General features: G+C 37.7%; 1 protein-coding gene across 1 annotated transcript in view; it reads right to left on the bottom strand.

The window, feature by feature from the left end:
- MYH10 (myosin heavy chain 10) overlaps window positions 1–21807 on the bottom strand; it is a 105206-nt gene that overhangs the window by 16932 nt on the left and 66467 nt on the right. The window contains 17 exon segments of the mRNA XM_050908380.1: window positions 2066–2189; window positions 2746–2883; window positions 4088–4294; window positions 5663–5794; window positions 5877–5985; window positions 6601–6761; window positions 6861–6930; window positions 7255–7376; window positions 7645–7838; window positions 11442–11556; window positions 13318–13491; window positions 15283–15456; window positions 15857–16009; window positions 16455–16573; window positions 19996–20091; window positions 20400–20543; window positions 21487–21585. Coding sequence (XP_050764337.1) covers window positions 2066–2189; window positions 2746–2883; window positions 4088–4294; window positions 5663–5794; window positions 5877–5985; window positions 6601–6761; window positions 6861–6930; window positions 7255–7376; window positions 7645–7838; window positions 11442–11556; window positions 13318–13491; window positions 15283–15456; window positions 15857–16009; window positions 16455–16573; window positions 19996–20091; window positions 20400–20543; window positions 21487–21585 — 2331 coding nt within the window.

The following is a 21807-nucleotide window of genomic DNA, read 5'->3' as shown; positions in this document are numbered from 1 at the left end:
GAAAGATGAAATAGCAAAGTAGAACTGTATGATTTAGACAGAAAGTCAAGAAAAAGTCAATGACTAGAGAAAAAAGTTTGAAATAAGGGAACAGAAACATAACCTCATCTTGATAGATAATAAGGAGTGGGATCTAACAGAAGAGCAGTTTGAGCTGCTAGGCCAGATAATCACAGACATCAAGATTCAAAAATGAAGATCAACTATGGACTGGAAAAAATGATGGCTTGCATAGTTTTGGAAGGGCTAGGCTAGACTCCAAAAGGTCTACTGGAAAATAGCATAGCTTAAAGAAAACTTGGATAAACCATTTTTACAAGTATCTGTGCCACTAACTCACATCCCATCGATATTTAGCAAGACTTTGCAACCCTGATGCTTCCAGTAATTTACTTGTGTAGCCGAACTACTCCTGCCCTAAGGTATTTCTTTGTGAAAACCATCCAGTTATCAGTGCCACAGCAATAAAACACACTTAGTTGATCTGCCTGTTGTCTGATTAAGATAGTTACTGGCTGCATTGTTTACAGTTAGCTAATGACCAGGTATGTAAAATATTTAAGTCACAGGAAGATTTTGCTTAGCATAGCATTAGCACAATTCTAAATGCATTAGCATAAATGTTAAGTTATTAGACTTGTTCAATACTTTGTGGGTCCTCAGTGCAGAGATTTCTCTCACACCCTTCCTAAGCCTGCTACTGGATCAGGACATCATCTTCTACATGGAAAGGGAGCCATGTTCAAGAATCATCTTAGAGCCACCCAGGGCTATTTGGGACTTTCCAGATAAACTGTTTTTCTCTAAACAGTTCCTCATTCAAAAAAAATAGCACTTTTCCCTCTGTTTTTACATTTATATTCCTGGTGAGCGACAGTCAGAACAGTGTCATAAGACCCAATTTTGTAATTGAGAAAGTTCATAGTAAACAATTAGATTTTTCCCCCCCCCCAAATATCAGTGCCTAGCAGTGCCAAGACCCTAGCAGAGAGGCCTTAATGGCTTCTTGAATCATCTCCAAGAGTAAATATCATTTTACTGTGCTTTACTAGCCAAGAAATTGCATGCCTTATATTTAAGCTTTAATTTCCATTTCTAAGATCATCAGTCTTGGAACGGTACCATAACCAAACACATCTGTCAAGTATCTTCAGAAACACTAGTCCCAATTTAAGCACACAACTATTCAAGCATTATTTTCCAGTGAGTAAAGCTTACTTATGCCCATCTTAAGGTCTCTGAAAACAATTTTTAAAAAGGTACATTACCTACTATCTCTATTAGTTCAAGACCTTGCTATACAGATAAGATTAAACTTTGGTATTCTTCCATAAGCACATCAGTTTTAAAATATGTAGCAAGACAGGCCATAATACAGTAAGTGAAAAAACTATTTCCAAATTAGGGCACAGAGAGCAACTTTGCCTTATATTTTGCAACTTTGACTTGGCAGTTCATTAACGTTGCACAATAGCTATTTACAGCCATAAGTAATTTAAAAAAACCATAAAATCAAGAAAGGTCACATATAGGGCTAGTTCAGTCTGTGACAACACAGGCAAAACAATCAGAAATAAATAGCTAAAGAAATGGAACCATTTTAGATAAACAAAGCATTAAAAAAGCAAAACAATTCAGATTTTCTTATTCAAAAAGTATTGGAAGCCTAATGAATGCCTACTAACATTCTTCCAGAAATACGTTGTTCTAATGTGTTATTATAGAAAAGTGTAGCAACTTCCCAAGAGACAGATGTTTTACCTTGTTACTAAGGGATGCATGCAACAACATGAGTTTCTGAGTGCATCTATAAATGAAATGGATTCTCAAAAATGAAAACCTAACAAGTTAAACATGAGAAAGACTGAACAGCCAGATGCAACAAGTCTTGGAAGCAACATAAATTTCTTTCAAGATTTAGGTAAAAATAACAGCTGTTAAGATATCGACATATAAGGTTACACTTAGCAGACTGGACCAGATACCGCATACATTGTAATAAGTGATCCATTCCTTTCTAGCATGGTGTCCCAGCTGTTAATAGACAAATGTAGTAAGAACAAACCTTCCAAATCGGTGATCATCATTTCCTGCTTGTTCTTGAGTTTGGCCAAGTTTTTGGCCTTTTCTTCTTCTTCAGCCAGCTGAGAAGTACATTCAGCAATTCGATCCTCCATCAGCTTCTTTTCCTAGTTAGGAGAAAGAGGAGAAAGATTAACTTCTAAAACACAATTTGAACAGTCCCTAAGCAGCACAAATAACGGAATATACAAAAATCCATATAGAGGTCTCATACAGCACATTATTTCAAGTGACTGACCTGTCAATATTAAGGATCAATTGAAACAGTATAGAAACATGAACATCTGTTTTCCAAGAAAGTGAGACTTGGAATTGAACACAGAGGAGGTTAAATTCCTAAACCTAAAGGTTTTAGGACAGCATTTGCTGTACACTTTTGGAAATCTGTCTGCAAAGAACAACGGTAGCTATGATAAACACTGTTTCCAGCTCTTAGATTTGGAAGACTCATGAAACTGGAAAGAATGCATGACAAATACCGCCCTTTCGAAGGTCAGTTCAAAAGAATCTCTAAGCGTCTGAGCTTCAACCTGTTCAAACCCCACAAGTCTTCAGGCGCAAACTTTATAGATAATGTAACAGCAGTCTCAAATGTTTTGAGAGCTATCACTTGGCACTACTATTACTTATGTGCAGAATCTCCACCATGCATACTGGTCTCACCTTCAAAAATTTGGAATTTTGGTCCTCCAACAGTAGGATCTCTTCCTCCATCTTCTTGATCTTAGCCTCAGCTGTCACTTTTTCAAGCTGCAACTTCTGTCGAGCTCCCTCCTCCTCATCAAGCTGTTCCTCTAGGTCCTAGGAAGAAAGGCAATTGCATCTGTGCATTTTCCAGGTTACTCATGTGTTAATTTTTTTTTTTTTTTTAAACTTGGTGACAAACGTGTATTATTTTGAAAAGCCACCTGCCCCTAACTAACACTAAAAATGCATTTGCTTTGTTAGATTCATTTATAGTATCAATGATCTGGTAATGAAATTAAGGGCCACATGATACACATGGAATTTTTTATGCTCAGCTTTGGCTGAAATATGCTGTCTCGGAAACATACACTCACTTCACCAGAGTCTTTCACCTTCCTAATTCTGAACATAAAATAAAAAATTCTACTTGATGACAACCAAATCAGATCAGGCTTTATGTCAAAGACTTCCTAGCACACTGTATCTGAATAAGGCATCTGGTGTAAAAGTGTGTCTAGGAAGAGACACCACAGGAAACAGATCTCCTGATTTCAGTATGAACCTAGATCTCAATATTACAGCTGAAATGGTTCAGATGTTGGCACAAATAGCTAGATATGACTAGAAAAGCAATAATGTATTGTGCTTCTATTCATTTGTGGTTTTAAATAAGATTCTCAGCCACACATTAATGGACACTTATTAAAGGCATCAAGAGCTGTAAGATGTGGGGTTTATTTCCCCTTCAATACCTTGAATATTTTGAAAGACAGGTAAGATCTCAGGTATTCCCTTTTTCAAGGTCCCCATTATTCAAAAGGGAGCATCTAAATCAGCTGATTTTCACAAAAAAAACCCCAAGTAACTTGGAGGAGATGAAGTTGTCTTAGTTTCGTAAAAGTCAAAGAAGAAATATTCTTCATGATATTCACTGGATTTCAGCCAAAAAGGAACATTTCTCTTATAAGTGACATCATCCCATCAGTCTTTGTTTCTATAAGAAAGCAGGTAAGCCCCATGCAGTCATTCCCGGTTCCTCCCCACTCAAAAGTGCTTGCTGCCTTTAATAGTCTATCTGCCTACACAACAGGGCATTTTGACTTTTCTTTTTCTTTCCTCACCCTCATATGCCTGGAGACCACAAGACATGAACACACTGAACACAGGAAGAGAAGAGAAAAAAATTCAAATTGATTTTATTCCACACATGGTGCTAAGGAGCTAAATTCCTCCATGCCATAGAGATATTGAGGGAGCTTCCCAATCCTTAACTGTCCTGTTTGCATGCTTTTCCATTTCCAGTTACTGAGAAGCATACCTGAATATGGCCTTGCATTTTCTTTTTCTCATTCTGCAATATTTGGTTTCTTTCCTCTTCCTCCTCAACCCTGGACTCCAAATCATGGAGAATTTCTTCCAACTCCTGTTTTTTGGCAGCCAAGCGAGCCCTCATCTCCTCAGCTTCTGCAAAGAGCTCTGTCTCAGCCTGTAGCTGCTCTGCAAGAATGTTCTTCTCTTCTAGAAGCTGCAAATATACACAAAAGGTAGTAAAGCAGTAAAAACGACATTTCAAAGTCTCTCATGAGAGATCATACATATGACAACTACAAAGTTACTTAAAGGCCAAGTTCTGCTCCAATTCTTGACTCCCTGGTCAACATCCAAAACCAAAGACTTTTAGCAGAGGGCTTTTAGCCGTCCAGAAGACACCAGCTTTCTCAATAGGGCTACAGCAATATTCACTCACTTGTCCCCCCCAGTTTAAGGAACAAATCCCACTGCACCTGGTCCACCTGCCCTGTTCTACCAGCAGCAAAAAGATGAGGGAAGTGCCTGTTTCCTGGACTGTTCCTCGCACTCATCCCTGCATAGCGGCAGAGCAGTACCATGGGTAGCTGGGCTGAAGCCGGCACTTGGAGTCACTGGAACACATTACTTCTTGCTGTGTAAACTTGACAATAGAATTGTTCCAGTTGGAAGGGACCTACAACAATCATCTAGTCCAACTGCCTGACCACTTCAGGGCTGACCAAAAGTTAAAGCATATTAAGGGCATTGTCCAAATGCCTTTTAAACGCTGACAGGCATGGGGCATCGACCACCTCTCTAGAAAGCCTGTTCCAGTGTTTGAACAACCTCTCGGGTAAAGAAATGTTTCCTAGTATCTAGTCTGAACCTCCCTTGATGCAGCTTGGAACCATTCCTACATGTTCTGTCACAGGACCCCAAAGAGAAGAGATCAGCACCTTCCTCTCCACTTCCCCTCCTCAGGAAGCTGTAGAGAGCAATGAGGTCGCCTCTCAGCCTCCTCTTCTCCAAACTAAGACAAACCCAGTGTCCTTAGACACTCCTCATAGGCCATGCCTTCCAGCCCTTTCATCAACAGGAACGGATGTTTTGCCCTTCCAGATATCCATCCCAGTTCCAGCATGTCTCAAAATTACCATAGTGATAAACACGTGTCTATCTTTACTGACACTCTTTCAGGTCTTCTTTAAATTGATATCAATGTTACTTATCAGCATAAATCCATTTTCAGTTTTGTCCAATAATTGTCATAATTGCTTCCCCACGTCCTAAACAGCACATGCACACCACAGAAGTATCCTACCCTGAAAACACATCCAAAAAGGAAAATGACACTGCTACTGAAGTTCTCCATAAACTAGGAAAGGCCAAAAAAGTTTAGTTTTGTTAACAAGATGTTTCTGCATTCCTGGAGGAATGGCTTATACTATATCTTCCTATTCCAGATTTTAGCTGAGTGTGAAAGGAGTTAGCTTGCCTGATTCTCAGTGCTTTTGCTCACAAGTGTCTCCCCAACATGGCTCCCTCACATGGGATGTAGTGCAATTCACATTCTAGATATCAAAAGCTGATCTTGAACACAAACCTGTTGATGTTTCCTTTCCATTTCCTCAAGTTCTGCCTCCACTTTTGTCTGTTTTTCTTTCACCTTCATTAGCTCCTCGTCCTTGGCTTGAAGTTCTTCTTCTTGACGAGTGACCTGAAGAAGAGGCTTCACCTGCAAAGATTTGAAATGAACAAGTGAGAACCTGCATTCACCTATTTACAAAAGTCAAAGAAAGTCACAGAATATAACGAACCTTCGTGAAGACTCTCCACCACTGCCAGTGCCTAAGCTTTAAATATGCAGCGCAATTCCTCTGCAGGATTTTCAGTGCACTCAGTTGCTGCTGTTTCTTTGCAAAGGCCCTGAAGACAGAAAGAGCAAAACATTTTGTGTTAAATACAGCTGATCATCTGTCTGTGTTTTTAATTTTTAGGTTACCCAACCCTAGAACACTTGCAGACCATAAACAGGCTTATTTTTAAGTTTCAGTGACTACACTGATTTATGAGTACTTGTTCCTTATATAAAGAGGCAGAGCAAGAGCTGGATTCACCGTTTTCAAAACAACAATTACAAATGCTATTTGTTCTTACTCTTAACAGACTTTTTTCTTAAAAAGATAAAGTCAGAATGGATTAGACACTGAACTGTCCTTTAATTTCAAAAAGGCAGCTTTTCAGAGTACCTCTAAGAACCTCCAGTGCAGCAGGAGGAGAGATTTTTTTGCAGCCGCTAGCGATACTGTAAACAGCTGCATATGTCACAGAGGCAAGATTAAGGAAAGGAGATACTGTTAAGGAAGGAAGGTGCAAATTCTTATTAGGTAAAAATTCACCTAACACCCTGGATACAACTACAGTTTATCAGGCAACACACTTTAAGAAAACCTCTCCTGAAATGGAAGTTTTAATGCATAGCTCCCTATCAAAGAGACTTAAGATGACCACGAGAAGATCAAATCATAAGAGCACACATACTTCCTAGCCAGGTATCCTCTACAGACTGCCTGGAAGAAGATGATAATGTCTGTGATCTTCAGATCTCGTTCTTCTTCTAAGTGTGCCAAGACACCAGCTCGGAAAAAGATCTTGCTCTGTCCAATTCTGTATAAGTTGGGGTCCAGCTCTAAAGCTCTGATCTAAATGGACAGGCAAGCACATTGTTTTTACATCAAGAAAAGGACAATTTTTGTTTCAACTTTTTAATGTTTTAACAATATGTAGGTATAAACACTTACCATACGCTCACAGGCTTGCTTACCATCCATAAAACCTTTTGGAATTGCATTGGGAGTAAGGATCTCATACCTTTAAGTCAAATGAAAAAACACTTTTACATTCAACAATAAGCTACATTATTATAAACTCATAAAGCCATAGTCACCAAATGCATGGCTAAAGAATTTCTCAAGAAAGTTTTTCCAGCAGTCCATTTTAGATTGTCTCCCCTTCTCTATTGTCTTTAAAATAAACTTGTAGTATTTAACTACTTCAGGTTCAAACCACTTCAAGACCTCACACATGGTTTGGATTTTCTTCCAGTTGGGTTGGGGGACAGGTTGTGGGGTGTCTTCAATTATTTAACAAGGAACTTTATCTCATAAAAACTCAGAAGACTGTTCCTGCTGTTACCTCTGTCTAAATTCCTGGAACACTATCCTGTTTGGAAATCCTTGTCGACAGATCCTTATTCCTTCCAAAACACCATTGCAACGAAGCTGATCTAGAACCAGATGCGGATCCAGTTTTCCAGCCTGGACAAACAGAACAAGCATGATTTTTAGTCTTTTATTTTGTATTAATGAAAAACTGTAGCTTAAGTTTTTCAGGCTACCTTCTACAAAGTCAACTGTCTAAATAAGGGGATGTGCGGGGAATACTGAGAAGATATTTGATCAGTACGAAAACTTTGTGAAACCTGGTTGATTACGAAAGGAAGACACAGACAGCACGCATAACCTAAAATTAATGTAGAGACTCTAATAAAGAGAAAGAATCAGAGGAGTGGTCTGTAGTACATACCCTCTTTTCATGATTTGGAATGATGCAGCGAACAAAATTGGGATTAGTGTTTCGGAGCGTTGCCATCAGCTTGGTGAGAGATTCTTTGTACAGTTGGCCAACAGTACGAAACATGCCCTTCTTGGTCTTGTACGCAGAGCCAAAAGCTGTCTCTGTTATTCCAGTGACCTGATCCAGACCCACAATACGATCCACTGGGAAGGACAAGAGAAAATAATTAAGTGGACTTTAATATTTGTCAGGTATAAAGACAGGCAGAAAGAGGAGCAATAGTGCAGCAGCAGAAGCTTTGCGGAACAAATGACAGAAGATGCCATCAGTAGGCAAGGCAGTCAGCATGTACTAGGGACACTGTGCAGAAGCAGTGGAACCAAAAGCCACAAACTTATACAGCAGAATAGTGTAGCTTTAGTAGGTAAAGACTAAAATATCCAGCTCTTTACTTGCAGTGCTACATGACCAGTAAAGCCATTTTCTTAATATTAAGTCAACTTTTAAGAGATAGAAAGCTGCCTGGAAACTGGCAACTATTTGAATTCTTACAATGCAAAATATTTGTGGGTTGAACATTTGGAATTAGACATCTGCGCATATTTGCTTAAAATGAAGAGTCACTTATGGTAATTATATCGATTAAATCTGAGTTTCGTTGAATATTCAAGTGTTTTAAAAGCATAAATATTTACAGAAGAGTTGGAAATAGTGTTATTTCAGTGACAAGAGGGGAAAAAAGCATCTGCCAGACCTCTGCTAGTCTGCTATTTTGAAGAATTCTTCCAAGTTTTATATACAACTGCAAAGACCTCCCTGGCCAAAAGACAAGTTTCAAAACAGGAAAACTGCACACCAAAGCACTTCAAAGCTGCCATAAAGCATCAGAATAGAGATTTTTTTCTTTGATTTTTTTTTTGAACGTTTTGGGTAAGGATCTCTATGGTTTCTTCTTCAGAAGCACAAATTAGAAATCTGACTACCATCATTAAAACCTTTAGGCCAAAAACATGAACGTGATTCCATGCACATGTCAATCATTATTTAAACAGCTCGCTAAAAAAATACACAGGTGGCTTAACACCTTAATAATTATAGTTGGCACTTCTTAGTACTGAGCAGATACACAATATATTGGTTCTCCATGAAATCCAAGCTGGCCAGCCAGCCAGAAACAACTATATGTAGGCTACAATTTAAATTTTGTGAAGTTATCTTCAAATTCATTCAAACCAAAGCAGAGGGAGTTGTGCTTTGCTACCAGAATTAGTTTTGTATATGGCAAGTAAGTGACAATATTTTATTTCATACTCGTACTCAACTGGTTTTCAAAGGTCTATTAAAAAAAAGGAAAATTAAAAGCAGAAAAATACAGGGCAACAAGTTTGAATAATCACTTGTAAGTCTTGCATGTAGTATAGAGCAGAGCCCAGATCCTCCACGCAGTTTTGAACACAAGAATCTAAGCAGCTTATTAAAAGTTAGAAGAGTAAGTAGGTCGTAAGTTGTTCATAAGATCATATCCCAAATATTTACTTGGAAGCAGAATTCAGTTCTAAACCAGAAATGGGATAGAGATTACTGGGAATCAGTCTTACAGAGGATGAACATAACAGCTTGTAAATATTAGAAACATGCACCCACCAGACACCACTAATGACTGGACACCATTCAGCTTTTGTTTGGCCATGTACTTTTTAAAATTCTGTAAATATATCTGATAATTGTGCATCTTTTGTTTTGCTCCCCTCTGTCCTTCAACTATAAAATGGTTATTTATATTTAAAAGAGGATTACTGAAGTTAAATGTAAGCGTTCCTTATAGGTTAAGAGCAGTCATTGAACAGCATGACTGGACAATCATCCATTGGCTAAAGCCTCTGTACTCAAGCCCTCTAGTAATTACTTTAGGAAACACCACTAGCTTCCTCACGTATGTGATGTATCATGAGTAGTGGAAGATAAACCTAAGTAAAGATCAAAAGTCTGAAGGCACAACCTTCACATACACATATTTCTAAACTTGGGGAGAGGAATACAAGAAGGATGAGGAAGAGGCTGGATAAAGTATCTAAAGCATCTTCAAAAAGACATTCCAAATAAGTGGATTTGTTGATTTCTCAATACCTCAAAATACGTGTGCAGCTTCTACAAAAGGAAATATTAAAATTAAGAGGTTTTAAAATAAAAGAACAATTCCAACAAGTCTGGAAGAAGTTTATTTCACTTACTACCCCCACTACAACTGCAGCACTCATTCTGATACTTCAATACATTCTTCAGCTCTCCTCCCAAACAATACATCCACATGCTAAAATGTTCCAGAGTTTCGTCAATGTTGGACTGCAGAAAGAAGCTTGATAGTGTTACTAAGCTTATGCATTCTCTCAAATGCTTGGAGCTATCAGAATTATCACTTAAGAAGCAATTCTGCATCTCAACATAGAACTAGGAAGCAACAAACCTTTTTATCTGCAATGCTTAAATGCAATGCATAAAATATAGATGCTATATGTATGCAGCAGCAACTGAATAGGTATGCACTCAGAGACCATTTGCCTTGTGGAGGTATACCTAAGTTTAGCATGAGATGAAAAGTTCATGCAAGCCTACGAGCAAAAATGGTTTTCCTATAGATACAACAGCCCTGCCTTTAGTAGGCCTACTGTTTTTATATCCATTCACCTGGTGGATCATGAAGACCAGTAATATTGTCATAGAAACAGGCTCTCTGAATATTCTGAATCTCTAAGGCAGAGAAACAGCAAAAACAGAAAGACAGAAGAGCAGATACACAAGAGACTTCAGTTAGTATACAGAACAGGTTTATCAATTGCAAACAGACTTAACTGTGCTATAAAAGCAATTAGGCCACAACATATTCCATGCACATTTCAATTATCTGTGGAAGCAGGTTTTGAATATTTGGACCAAAACACTTTTGCTTCTGTGCGTGTACTCAAAAGGAAAGGAGCAGATCCCCAACCAAAATGTTCTTTATATATTCATTGAAACTGCTCTCTGTAGCTGAACCAAGAGGGAAACTCAGTATTAACCTACAGCATCATCTATATCACAAGCTTAATTTCCTCCTCGAATAAGAAACTCCAGGATTTATATACTGTGATATGTAAATATACTCTAATTAATATACTGTGATGTTAAAAACCAGAATAGAAAAGTCTCTGCTAAGTATTTATTCAGCTATTTCTGCTTCTTGGGCTATTTTGGTGAAAATGTTGATAAATACTTCAAGCTGATGTGCAGGTAAGCTAGTTAAACAACAGTGTACAGTTAAAATAGGAATACATTGCATTTGATTTTAATATGCAATATCTAAACACTAATATGGCTGTTAATGAATTTTATTTTAGGAGATGCAGATTTCCAGGATATCACCCACCACTGCACATGAAACAACTGTGCTGGTGCTCACATAAGACAACACTTTATTAACAGCAAGAACCACTATAGCTGTTTACATTCAGGACTCCACTGCAGCAAGTCCAACTAAGTTTTGGACAAGATTCTACATGAAATTTGACACAGGGTAACAAGTAGTAAGTGAATATCAGTTCAAATAATGAACATGAGAAGCAGCTACTCAGAAATGGTACATGTGCAAGGGACCATAGGTGCAACCCAGCTTCCTTGTTGTACTTTTGGCACTAAATAATAGAGAAAATGCTGTAGATATTTACAATGTAAGAGTGGAGGGTGAGGAGGGAACAGGCACAAAAAAACCCAAACTCATCCAGCAAGGTAAAATTGCTAACAACTTGTGTGCTCAGAGCACGATCTCTTACCATCCTTCCAAAGCTCTGCAACAAATTTGTCAGAAGACTGGTGCAAGAGTGTAGCCACGTTGTCATTCAGGGGGTCCATATTCTTCATCAACCACTCATCTGCCTTGTAGTCTACCTGTAGAGCAGCCAAGTTGCACATGATCAGATGGACTACCAGCTTTAGGTTTAAATTTACCAGCATCAAAAAAAAAGAAGCTTTCAAAATACTACACTGATGTTTTCCTCCTATTCTCTTCTTGATGCTTGCTATGAGTTAGTTGTGCCTCCTTAGAACAGTTCAAAGTACCACGAAAAGTTATTATTCTTTTCAAAGAGTAAATCACAGTTTTCTTAAAAATTTAACAATCTGACTTTTTGCTTACTAATAGCTGGTATACATTTTTAGGCTAGTGTTATTGCCAAAATAAGGCTTCACTGTTCACTGTGAAGATGTAAAAACAACTCTAGTATAGATCCTAATTACTTTATCTAAATTACTAGAGAGTAAATTAAGGATGTGCTGCAGCATGAATTTTTTTAATTTCACTATAGCAGTTATACTTAAACACTTTCTTCTATAAAGAAAACAAACAAAGCTCTTATCTTGAAAGAGCCAATTCTGTGGTTTGCAATTAAACTATAGCTCAGCAGTTGAAAACTCAATGCTACCAACATGGGTTTCATCCCAACCCAAAAAGAGCCCTAAAATTCCATAAGTCCAACAAAACCTCTGTATAGACTAGCATGTTTTTGCTTCAACCAAACCAAGAGTTTTCTATTTTTAAATAAGGGCTCTGGAAGGAAAGCCACATTTAAATGCTTCCAGCATCCAAAACCAAATCAGATCATTATCTTAGTACTTCTTGCAGGGAAAGCTGTTTTACAAACGATTCCAGTTTTGAAAGAATACACATTCTGATCAAAAATTGAAAAATGTCTTCTGTCAGAGGAAGATATGCAATGCCAGTATTCCAGAAATACCCACTCAGTTTGGCAGAAGTAAACCATTCTTCAGAACAATTACTTCCTAGTAGTCAGGCACCAAGCTGTTTTACTTCATTTTGATTTATCTAAAGGTAACCTACTATTAACTGCAGTAACAGTGACGATTTCATTATTTCTAAGTAACTGTTTTAAATATTGATACAATAAAATCTATAATTTTTATTTCACTTTTGCTACAATTATCTAGTTGGCACCACTGACATCAACAAATAGCTAACAAGCCATTAGTACTTTAAATGAAAATTAAAGGATAGCTCTTAATCATTCACACAACCTGTTTCTTCTAAGTATCAGGGTAAAAACTGGTACTAGGATTAAGTTTTAACTATTCATGAAACTAATTACATAGCATGGCCTTATAGAATAGACCTGGTGATCATGAAGGATCCACAAAATACAAGAATTGCAGTTATTTCATGGACCTGTTCACAATGCACCTGAGCTCCATCTCCCTCCGCAGGAGACTAAAGACTGAACTAACAGTAAAAATGAAAAGGTATCAGCTTACCTCTAAAAGGGGATATACAGAATGTCTTATGTGAAACGAGGAAATAAAAGTGAAGATAGTACTGACACAGCCCTACTTCAAGCACTACTATCAACTTGGAAACAGTTATTCAGAAGAGATTCCTTTCAATAAAGCCCTGAAAAAACCTCACCTGTAAGACCTGAAAACAAAATTAAAGGAAACTGAAATATTTGCTCAATTTAATATTAATTTGTATTTTTCAGTTCTGTCTATTTGGTAACAAGAGTTCCATCAGAGCTCTCCTGAATATGTTCAAGAAAATTAAACAAGGCCATCCTCCTGCACAAGTATTTCTAAATTTGGTAGCTATACTGCATAGTACTTTCCCAAACCCAACATTTCTAATCAAGTATTTAACCTTACCTTCCCTGCATAGTGAATAATGCAGAAGTCTGCTTTGTCCTTTAGCTGTCTTGGCTTTTGGAACTTGGAGTGTGTTCCTTGCTCTTGGACCAATTTTTCCACAAATGTCTTGTCAGTAGCTTTAGGGAACCAGCATTCTTCATCCAGTAATGCTAACACACCAGGAGGATTTGCCTGAAATTCAGTTGGATTTAATCTGTGTTAATATTTAATATATTTGAAAAATTTTAATATTTAAAACACACCATTGAATGTCACAATAAGAAGTTGTCTAAACTGATTCAAGTTTGATTTAAATTAAAACAAGCTGTGGAGGAGTCCAGTTCAATGAAGGACATTATGACTGGTTCAAACAAATTCATTCCAATATATATGGAGCCAGACACGACTGACCTGATCTAGTGCTGACTAGAGCCTTGCTTTGAGCAGAGACTGGAATAGATGACCTCCAGAGTTACCTTCCAAACATTTCTGTGACATGTACGTACACAGCAGCTTATCCGCATTTCCACAGTAGTTAATGTCATGCTTTAATGTGGGCTAAACTCAGGACAATTATCCCTCCCAGTCACTCGATACTACTGTGGCAGCCACCAAGCCTCCCCTTGCCAAGCCCTGTGTTGATATCCAGTAGCAGCATCCAAAGAGATTCAGCAGGCTTAACTTGAGCAGCCAGCATAGTTTTATATACTCCCTCTCTTTCCATATAATTTAAGCACTCCGTTCTTAAAATGAAGTAGGGAACAACCAATGTCTGTATTTTACAGCTATAGGATCGTTTGACAGGATCATTTTCCTCAGAGAGGACAGACTGATATACACAGGAAAGCAATGGAAAAAAATAAGGTTTATAATGATTTATACTTAAAGTTTCTAGTGAATGTAAAGTTTACACATTTGAAGAGAGACATTTCTACGTGTCTACTACATGGCATCACATTTACAGAACAATTATGAAGGTACTGACATTTGCTTTAAAAAAAAAAAAAAAAAAAAAATCAAGCAACTTGATGCATTTTAGGATATTCACCTAAACATCTGCATACTGAAAGCATCCACACTCACCCCCTGAGGCTTTTTGGCAGAGATTTTACCTTCCAAGGAGGCAGAACTTTCTGAATTTCCACACACAAAGTGCAAACCTTTGTTAACTGAAACAAGATTTCCCTTTTCCTACTCTAAAGAAAAACAAGAACGTAGCTCATGGGTTTTTCTGCTCTTGAGGATGCATAGCATCATTGGCAGCTTATGTGTATTCTAGAATACACACACAGAAATGTAGAGTAGTAACTGTAATGCTCTAGGTTTAATTTAAAAGGTCATAAAATAATTTTGGCAGCATAGTTCTGAGGTGTGAAGAATGATAACTTTCAGGAATGATGATCTTTGTTCTCCCCCAACTGGGCTTCCTGCTCTTTGAAGCCCTCTTCAGCTTCCATATGTTGAGCAACCAGACGAATATGTTAAAAAGGACAGTGATTAAAACCACCTTTAAGATACTGTTTTCCTATTTGCAAGGCAGATTTATGGGGAAAACTCTCCCCTAAAGAAGTTTCAGGAATTTTGCTATTGATCTCGAATGAAGAAAAAAAAATAAGTTTACCGTAAGTCTTGAAAAGCTTTCTAACTGAGCCACCACTCTACAGCTCCTATAACACAATGGCATGGTTTCATAGGAAAGTGACACAATTAAAGACTTCATTAGTACTAGGGAAAAGTATAAAAATAGTAGCTTCATATCTTTAGCTCAGTGTTGTACCCTAACATCAGAGCAAAATCCCATAAGGATAAATCCTTTTACTAATACACGGTATTTTGGACCTTGGACTTCGGCATTCAAGTTAATTCACTTTTTGTGACAGCTCTGCAAGAAATGTCTATATAGTCTTACAATTTGCAGGCAGTAAAAGACAAACTCAGAAGTGTAACCTCGTCTCCTTAGAAGATATTAACGCACAAACTTACAGGTCTTTCAATTAAGTCAATGCAAGGCTGCAGATCCAGTCCAAAGTCAATGAAATTCCACTCTATACCCTCTCGTTGGTACTCCTCTTGCTCCAGGATAAACATTGTGTGGTTAAATAACTGCTGAAGCTTCTCATTGGTGTAGTTAATGCAGAGTTGCTCAAAGGAGTTCAACTACAAGAATAACATTAGTAAGAAGAATAATTCAGTGACAGGATTTATCACATATCTGGAAGTCAAAAATTTGGCCTTACAAGGAAATTCCCCAAAACTTTGCAACATTCAAATATAAGGTAAAGAAAATTGGAAAATGCATTATACAAATCTCTTATGTTCACTGTTACATATAATTAAACTAACGTATAGTAGGAAAAACCATCACATATAAAAGAACAACTTAGACTAAAGTATGACTTTTTGGCACTGTAATTTAGGGTTGTCAAAGCATTTGCATGCTACAAAACAAAACCCTCCTGCAGCCTTGGAACATATATGCATTAAGTGCCTTTACAGTTAGTCCTGAACGCACATTAACAGGGAAAAGAAAAATCTGATTAGCAGTGTTTTGAAGTACCTCAAAGATTTCAAATCCAGCAATATCCAGAATTCCAATAAAAGACGCTCCCTGTCGTTTGGTCCTGTCCAAAGCTTTATTAATGCGGTGAACAAGCCAGCGGAAGAGGCGTTCATAGGTGGCCTTTGCCAAAGCTTCCACTGCAAAGTCTGCCTGGAAATCCAAACAGGAAAATTTATTTACCCTGGACAAGTCATCAAAAGAACACAGACATGAACGTTATCACAAATAACTAAGTAACAGAAGTTGTTTAATGGAGTTAATACCACTTGGGAATGAAAACAAGCAGTAGAAACAGTATGTAGTTTGATTAATGTTATGAAAAATTTGTTTTTAAACTGTTCCATAAAAAACCAAAAGCTCTCTGTGTGTTTGATACATACAACAATGACATTAAAGGATGAAACCAGCAGAAAGTCAAGAAAAAGGAAAGATTTATTCTATTCTACCATTGATTTTTACCATATAAGAACATTTAATAAAGACAGTAAGCTTAAACAAAGTCAGTGGCAGTACACACTTAATCCCAATTTTCTTTATTAAGAGCTAATCAGAATGAGGTACAGTTTCACTTCGTCTTTAAAGCACCAGAACTTACTTGTTCTTTGGTCTGGGCTTTCTGAACGTAGTCTCTGCCAACTTTGATGCGTGGTGTCAGTATGGCCCGGGTGAACTCCATTACGTTCATTCCCAGTAGATGGCAGAGTTTCTGTGCGACTGGAGATCAAAGTAATAAATGGAAGCACATAAATCCTCCACAGCAGCTAGCAACATCGGTGAAACAAGCTACCGACAAAGGCCGTCATGTACCAGCTTAAAAATTGAACATTCGAAATAGCAGTTAGGGAGATGCACTTCTGTACTCTGGACAGGTCTACCCTCTCACACAGCCTGCATCTGCAGGGCCTCCATCTCAAAGGCTGATGGAAGTCTCTACAGAAGTACACCACCGAATTTCCTTAGGGGAGTACAGAAAACACCAGATTTCATGAAATTGCAGGGAGGTCACATAACAGTCCATAGTCCACGTACAAATGTTTATTTTGTTACTTTAAAAGGGAACATTCATTTCCTCATCTCCAGAAAAAAAGCACAGTATGAGGACATCACGCATCAACTCCATCATACTAAAGGCTGCTTAAAAACTGTTTCAATTTAGGCAGGTATGCCAGTGTAATGCTTCTATTACAGACTATATCAAAATACATTGTTTAAACTATTTAAAACATGGGTTTGTAATATTTTATATGGAATAACAACACAAGCAGCTGCGCACTTTCTTTAGACAGCATGAACTCTCCTGGTGTCATGTTCATTAGTTGAAATAACGTGTTACCCACACCATCATTACATATTCTTGCTGCATCAATCCCTTTTTCTAAATAAATTTTCCAGTAGGTTAGGTGTTTATGATTCCATACTTCTAAAAATGAAAGTGACGCAAAAGGTATTTTTAGGTCCGGGTAAGCGTTGCCCTTTAGCAGGAAGCCCTCCACACTATCCAATAAGTACTTTAACCCCTTATCTTTGTAATCAGACAGCTCATTGTTTTACTGTCAAAATGAAAAAAAACTATCTTTACAAATCAGCATTGGAAAATAGATTTTAATACCAATATATCAGAGCTTGCTCTGAATATTTTTTTTGCTGGTATTAAAAACACTACTACTTGCTCTTAATGTTGAGACTGTCTGGCCATATATTCATTAGAAGGGTTCATGAATCAACACACAATTTAGTGAAATTAGGGTAGCGTCACAAATTGAGCACTCCTTTCACTTTAGCTACATGCAGGAGCACTCCTGTGCTTTGAGTATAAAAATACACATCAGCACATCACATAAAACTTACAGCCTTAGGTGTCAAGTAGCAAGTGCTGTCAGGATCTTTAAAACAACAAGAACTTGAAAATATTAAGTAGCAACGAGCATCAACTTGGTACTGTGGCATAATGGATACTATATAAAGGATATTACAGTTTTTAAAGGAAGGAGGGTTTTTTCCCCCGCCATGCAGTACTCCAAACACTACACTCAGCTCCTCTTTCATGAACCTGTGACATGGAATTTATTGTCCCTACCTTTCCAGTTTGTAATAAACCATAGCTTAGGTAACAACAACAACAAACCATAGCAGAGTTAATACTAAAAATCACATCCGATTCAGACACTGAAGGAGGCCAGCATTTCAGAGGCTTGACTGAAGGAAACAAAACCATTTTCAAGTCAAAGCTCTATTACTTCTAAGGGTAGGACTGGTTCACACTATTTCAGCTTGATTAATCTTGCACTTTAAAAAAAGCATAACTCATCTTGTTTGTTTGTAACTGTCCATTTAAAAGGTGCGATTGTAGAAAGCCCTGACTATCCTGACTTGTGTTTTATTACTATTGGGTTTTGGATATAAAATTCTGAATTATTATAAAGCAAAGATACTGAAAAGCTCGTATCATAGTTGAAGCATGAACTTTATGAGGTTGCTTATGAACCTCTGCCCTTTCAGCAGAAAGGCTTCTTCCAAATCTGGTAAGCATGAAATGGTTCTCTAAATACAGCTTCTCCCTCCTCTTCATCCATGAAGGCTATATGGCTTTCTTGCCATCTCTTGTATCTATACTTGAAACCGATACTTGTTTATCTATATTTATTATCTATAGGGTAGAATTTGCTTTCCATATTCTTTCAATAGGTTCATGTCTCCAGTACCCACACAAATTCCTTCCCATCTATGGAGACACTAACCTGACCTATTTCAGACACATGCCTCTAAATGAGATGAATCACTATCAAGACACACTTATTTCTTGAGGACACTAGGGAAACCCATTACAGTGAGATGTGACAATACAGATGACAAGGGAGAGATCAGTTTCACTCAGTGTCTTCAGAAAGATACAATAACAAAGACCACATAACCAACTAAAGTAATTTTTAAATACAAGAGAACAGAAACATGCTTTAACTATGATCCGAGCTTTTCAGCATCTTTGCTTTATAATTCAGAATTTTGTATCCAGTGTTATAAATATCCAATAGTATCAATATATTTATATCCAATATTATAATTCAGAATTTATGTCCAAAAAAATGGTAATACAACAAAAGTCAACATATCCAGGAAGTAAGAAGCATCTACATCTTTCTACATCACACATTCTAAATGGACAATGACTCAGTTGAGTTGGCTAAGCTGGCACTAAAAGCCCAAAAAAAATAATGCCTCACCCAACCTTTTTACCTCACTGCAAAACTCAAAGTGCCAATTGCCAGCCAAATGCCAAGTCAATGACTATTGAACTTTAATCCATACCTGCTTACTGGAGCACTTTGGGCAGCAGGCCACCGCCCTGAGAAATGACAAAAATTTTGGACATTGCAAGCAACCTACATGCACAGCAATTTAGGACAATTACGAAACAAGACACAGACAAGAATGAGTTGTGCATGTGCAACAGGTCCTGTGAATGATGGTTCTTACTGCTCTTTCCTCTGGTGTCAGTTCTCAAAGTTGACTTTCCCTGAGAGCATTTAAAAGGCTGGCACTGAAGTACTAAGTTAAAAACCTGAGATTTGCTTCAGCAGCTATCTTTTTTTGTGAAGAAATATACTCCTCAAAATGCTGATCGCACTGCAGGTACTAACTGATAAATTAAATCTTAGTCACACTGCCATGCCACTTCAGAAATCAGATTTTTCTAAATACAGCATTCTTATGTTCAGCCATTTCACTATGGAAGTTGTGCTTGGCTCCAGGGCTCCTACTGGCAAGAAAACTGCTGTCAAGAACCAAAGAAAACAAACTGATTTAAGCATGCACTTTTTCCTAGTGCTTAAGTCTTTGTAGATAGCAATAAACAAGACTACAACTGAAATACTTGCTCGAAGTTTAGAAGCAATGCAAACAGCATAAATTCTGCTGATGGATACTTAAATTTGTCTGCGCTATGAGAATGGAAGGGGAGAGTTTTAATAATTGCCCGTTGGCTACTACCACAACAGTCATGGCCTCTTTTTGGCACAGAACACTACCAAGGAAGCTCAGAAGACTGCTCTGTACTTTTAAAGATATGCACTAAACAAACAGCAGGAAGAAAACTACAGCGCAAGTTAAAGAAAGCCATACAAATGTGATCAACTTACCAGTGTTCTCTGGCATAGAAGCTTGATCGGTATTTCTCTCCTTCTTAAAGGAAATATTTCCAAATTGTAGCACTGAAGACACCACTTTCAGCATTGCTGTGTTAACAAAGGACATATGCAACAGTTTAATTGAAGAGGGCTCAGCTTAACAAATTTTTCTTCTGCTACTTGTGTCACTTTCCTTCCAAATTCAAAGTATGAGTTCAGAAAGGAAATAAAGTTTGTACTGTACTTTTTGGGCAAATGGCTTTAATTCAACTCTAGCTCATGTTAAGCAAACATTTGCTGCAGGCTGTCAAGACAGTGAAGCAACATTAGATTTGGTGACATTAAATTAGCAAGTGTGTGTGCGTGAGCGCAAGAGAAAAAATTACACTAAAAATCCAAAAGGCTCAATAACTTACACAAGATCTCATCATGCGAAAATCCCATGATATGCATGGCTTCCATAGTCTCCTGAAAGTTATCCTTGTCTTGTTGCCCAGGAATGGGGATGTAGCCATTAGATAAAAATCTGTAATTGTTAAATCCTTCAAGCAGCAAGTCAGCTGTATTGGGAGGAAGAGGAAGAGATGAAAAATAAGCTAAAGAAACGCTGTTCACACCCACCTGTACTTGGTTCTCACTAAATGCGCAAACGAAAAATGCTTTACGAAATCAGTTCCTCAAATATGGCTACAAGCCATTATACCAGCTTCTGAAACTCTAAAAATATGAGTGTACCTTAGAAGCTGAAGCCAGATTCCCAGAATCTCTATCTGTAGCAACCTACATTAGCTCTTTAATGCATTAAGCCTGTAAACAGAACATTACCCGACTCAGATCTAGCATAATCTCAAATCCCTATTTGGAATACCCTAAAAGATGTATCCCTATTTGAAAGGTAACAGACACAGGCAGAAACGGAGTTAGGTATTGATGATTACTACATCAAGGATGCTAGACACCAGTTTATCTAATACAGCAGCAGAAAGAGTGGATCAATTCTCTGAAGTCTGTACCTCCATATAGTTTCACTTATCACAACCTAACAGAATTTCCAGCTACCGGAGGAGGGCAAGAGTAGAAGATAACCAACATAGTACTGCATTGGCTAAAGAAAGCCGCAGGGTTTCATTGTTTTGGTAAAATGGCTGCTTTTCTACCCAGTTTGAAGGCATGGTCCAGAATAGATACAGCTGTCACTGCTGACTAGGTTTGTTATTTACCAGCTGGTAACACTGCAGTTTCAATCCAGTGATTCCCAGCCAGAGACTGCCCAAACTGGACTTTGTCATGTAGGAGCTGTTTGCTTGAAACGCAACAGTTGCTTGACAGCATACTTGATAAAACACAGAAGTTATTTCAAAACAAAGCCACCTGACTTTTCATTCTTCTTTTAAAACTCACTGTTTCAAGACCAAAGAATAGTTCAAACGGGACTGTGTTAACACAAATAACAAATGCGGCACACAGAAGCAATAGGTTTACAAAACGAGATTCTCAACTTACACTTCAGGTGTTCTCCTGCTCCAGCTAGTAGCTGATAGAAGATATGAAATGTCCGCTCATCTTTAGCTTGACGAACAGCGCGAGACTTTTCCAACAAGTCTGATTGTAACTAGTCAAGGATCTTCCACAATTTTTGATTAAAAATGTCCAATGCAAACAAAACTTCCAAAGCAGGCTACATAATTACTTTAAGACCAAACAGAACTTCAATAGTAGTGACAGAACTATGTCCAATATGAACTTTCAGTAACTTTAAATAAGAGACTTCAAATTCAGACTGGTAAAAGCCCACATTTAATTTCAGCAAACTCATTTCTTGGA

Source organism: Gymnogyps californianus, chromosome 19 (assembly GCF_018139145.2).
Source record: "Gymnogyps californianus isolate 813 chromosome 19, ASM1813914v2, whole genome shotgun sequence".
Classification (NCBI taxonomy): Eukaryota; Metazoa; Chordata; class Aves; order Accipitriformes; family Cathartidae; genus Gymnogyps; species Gymnogyps californianus.
The sequence above is the reverse complement of the archived record's forward strand: the minus strand, read 5'-3'. Positions and strand labels throughout refer to the sequence as shown.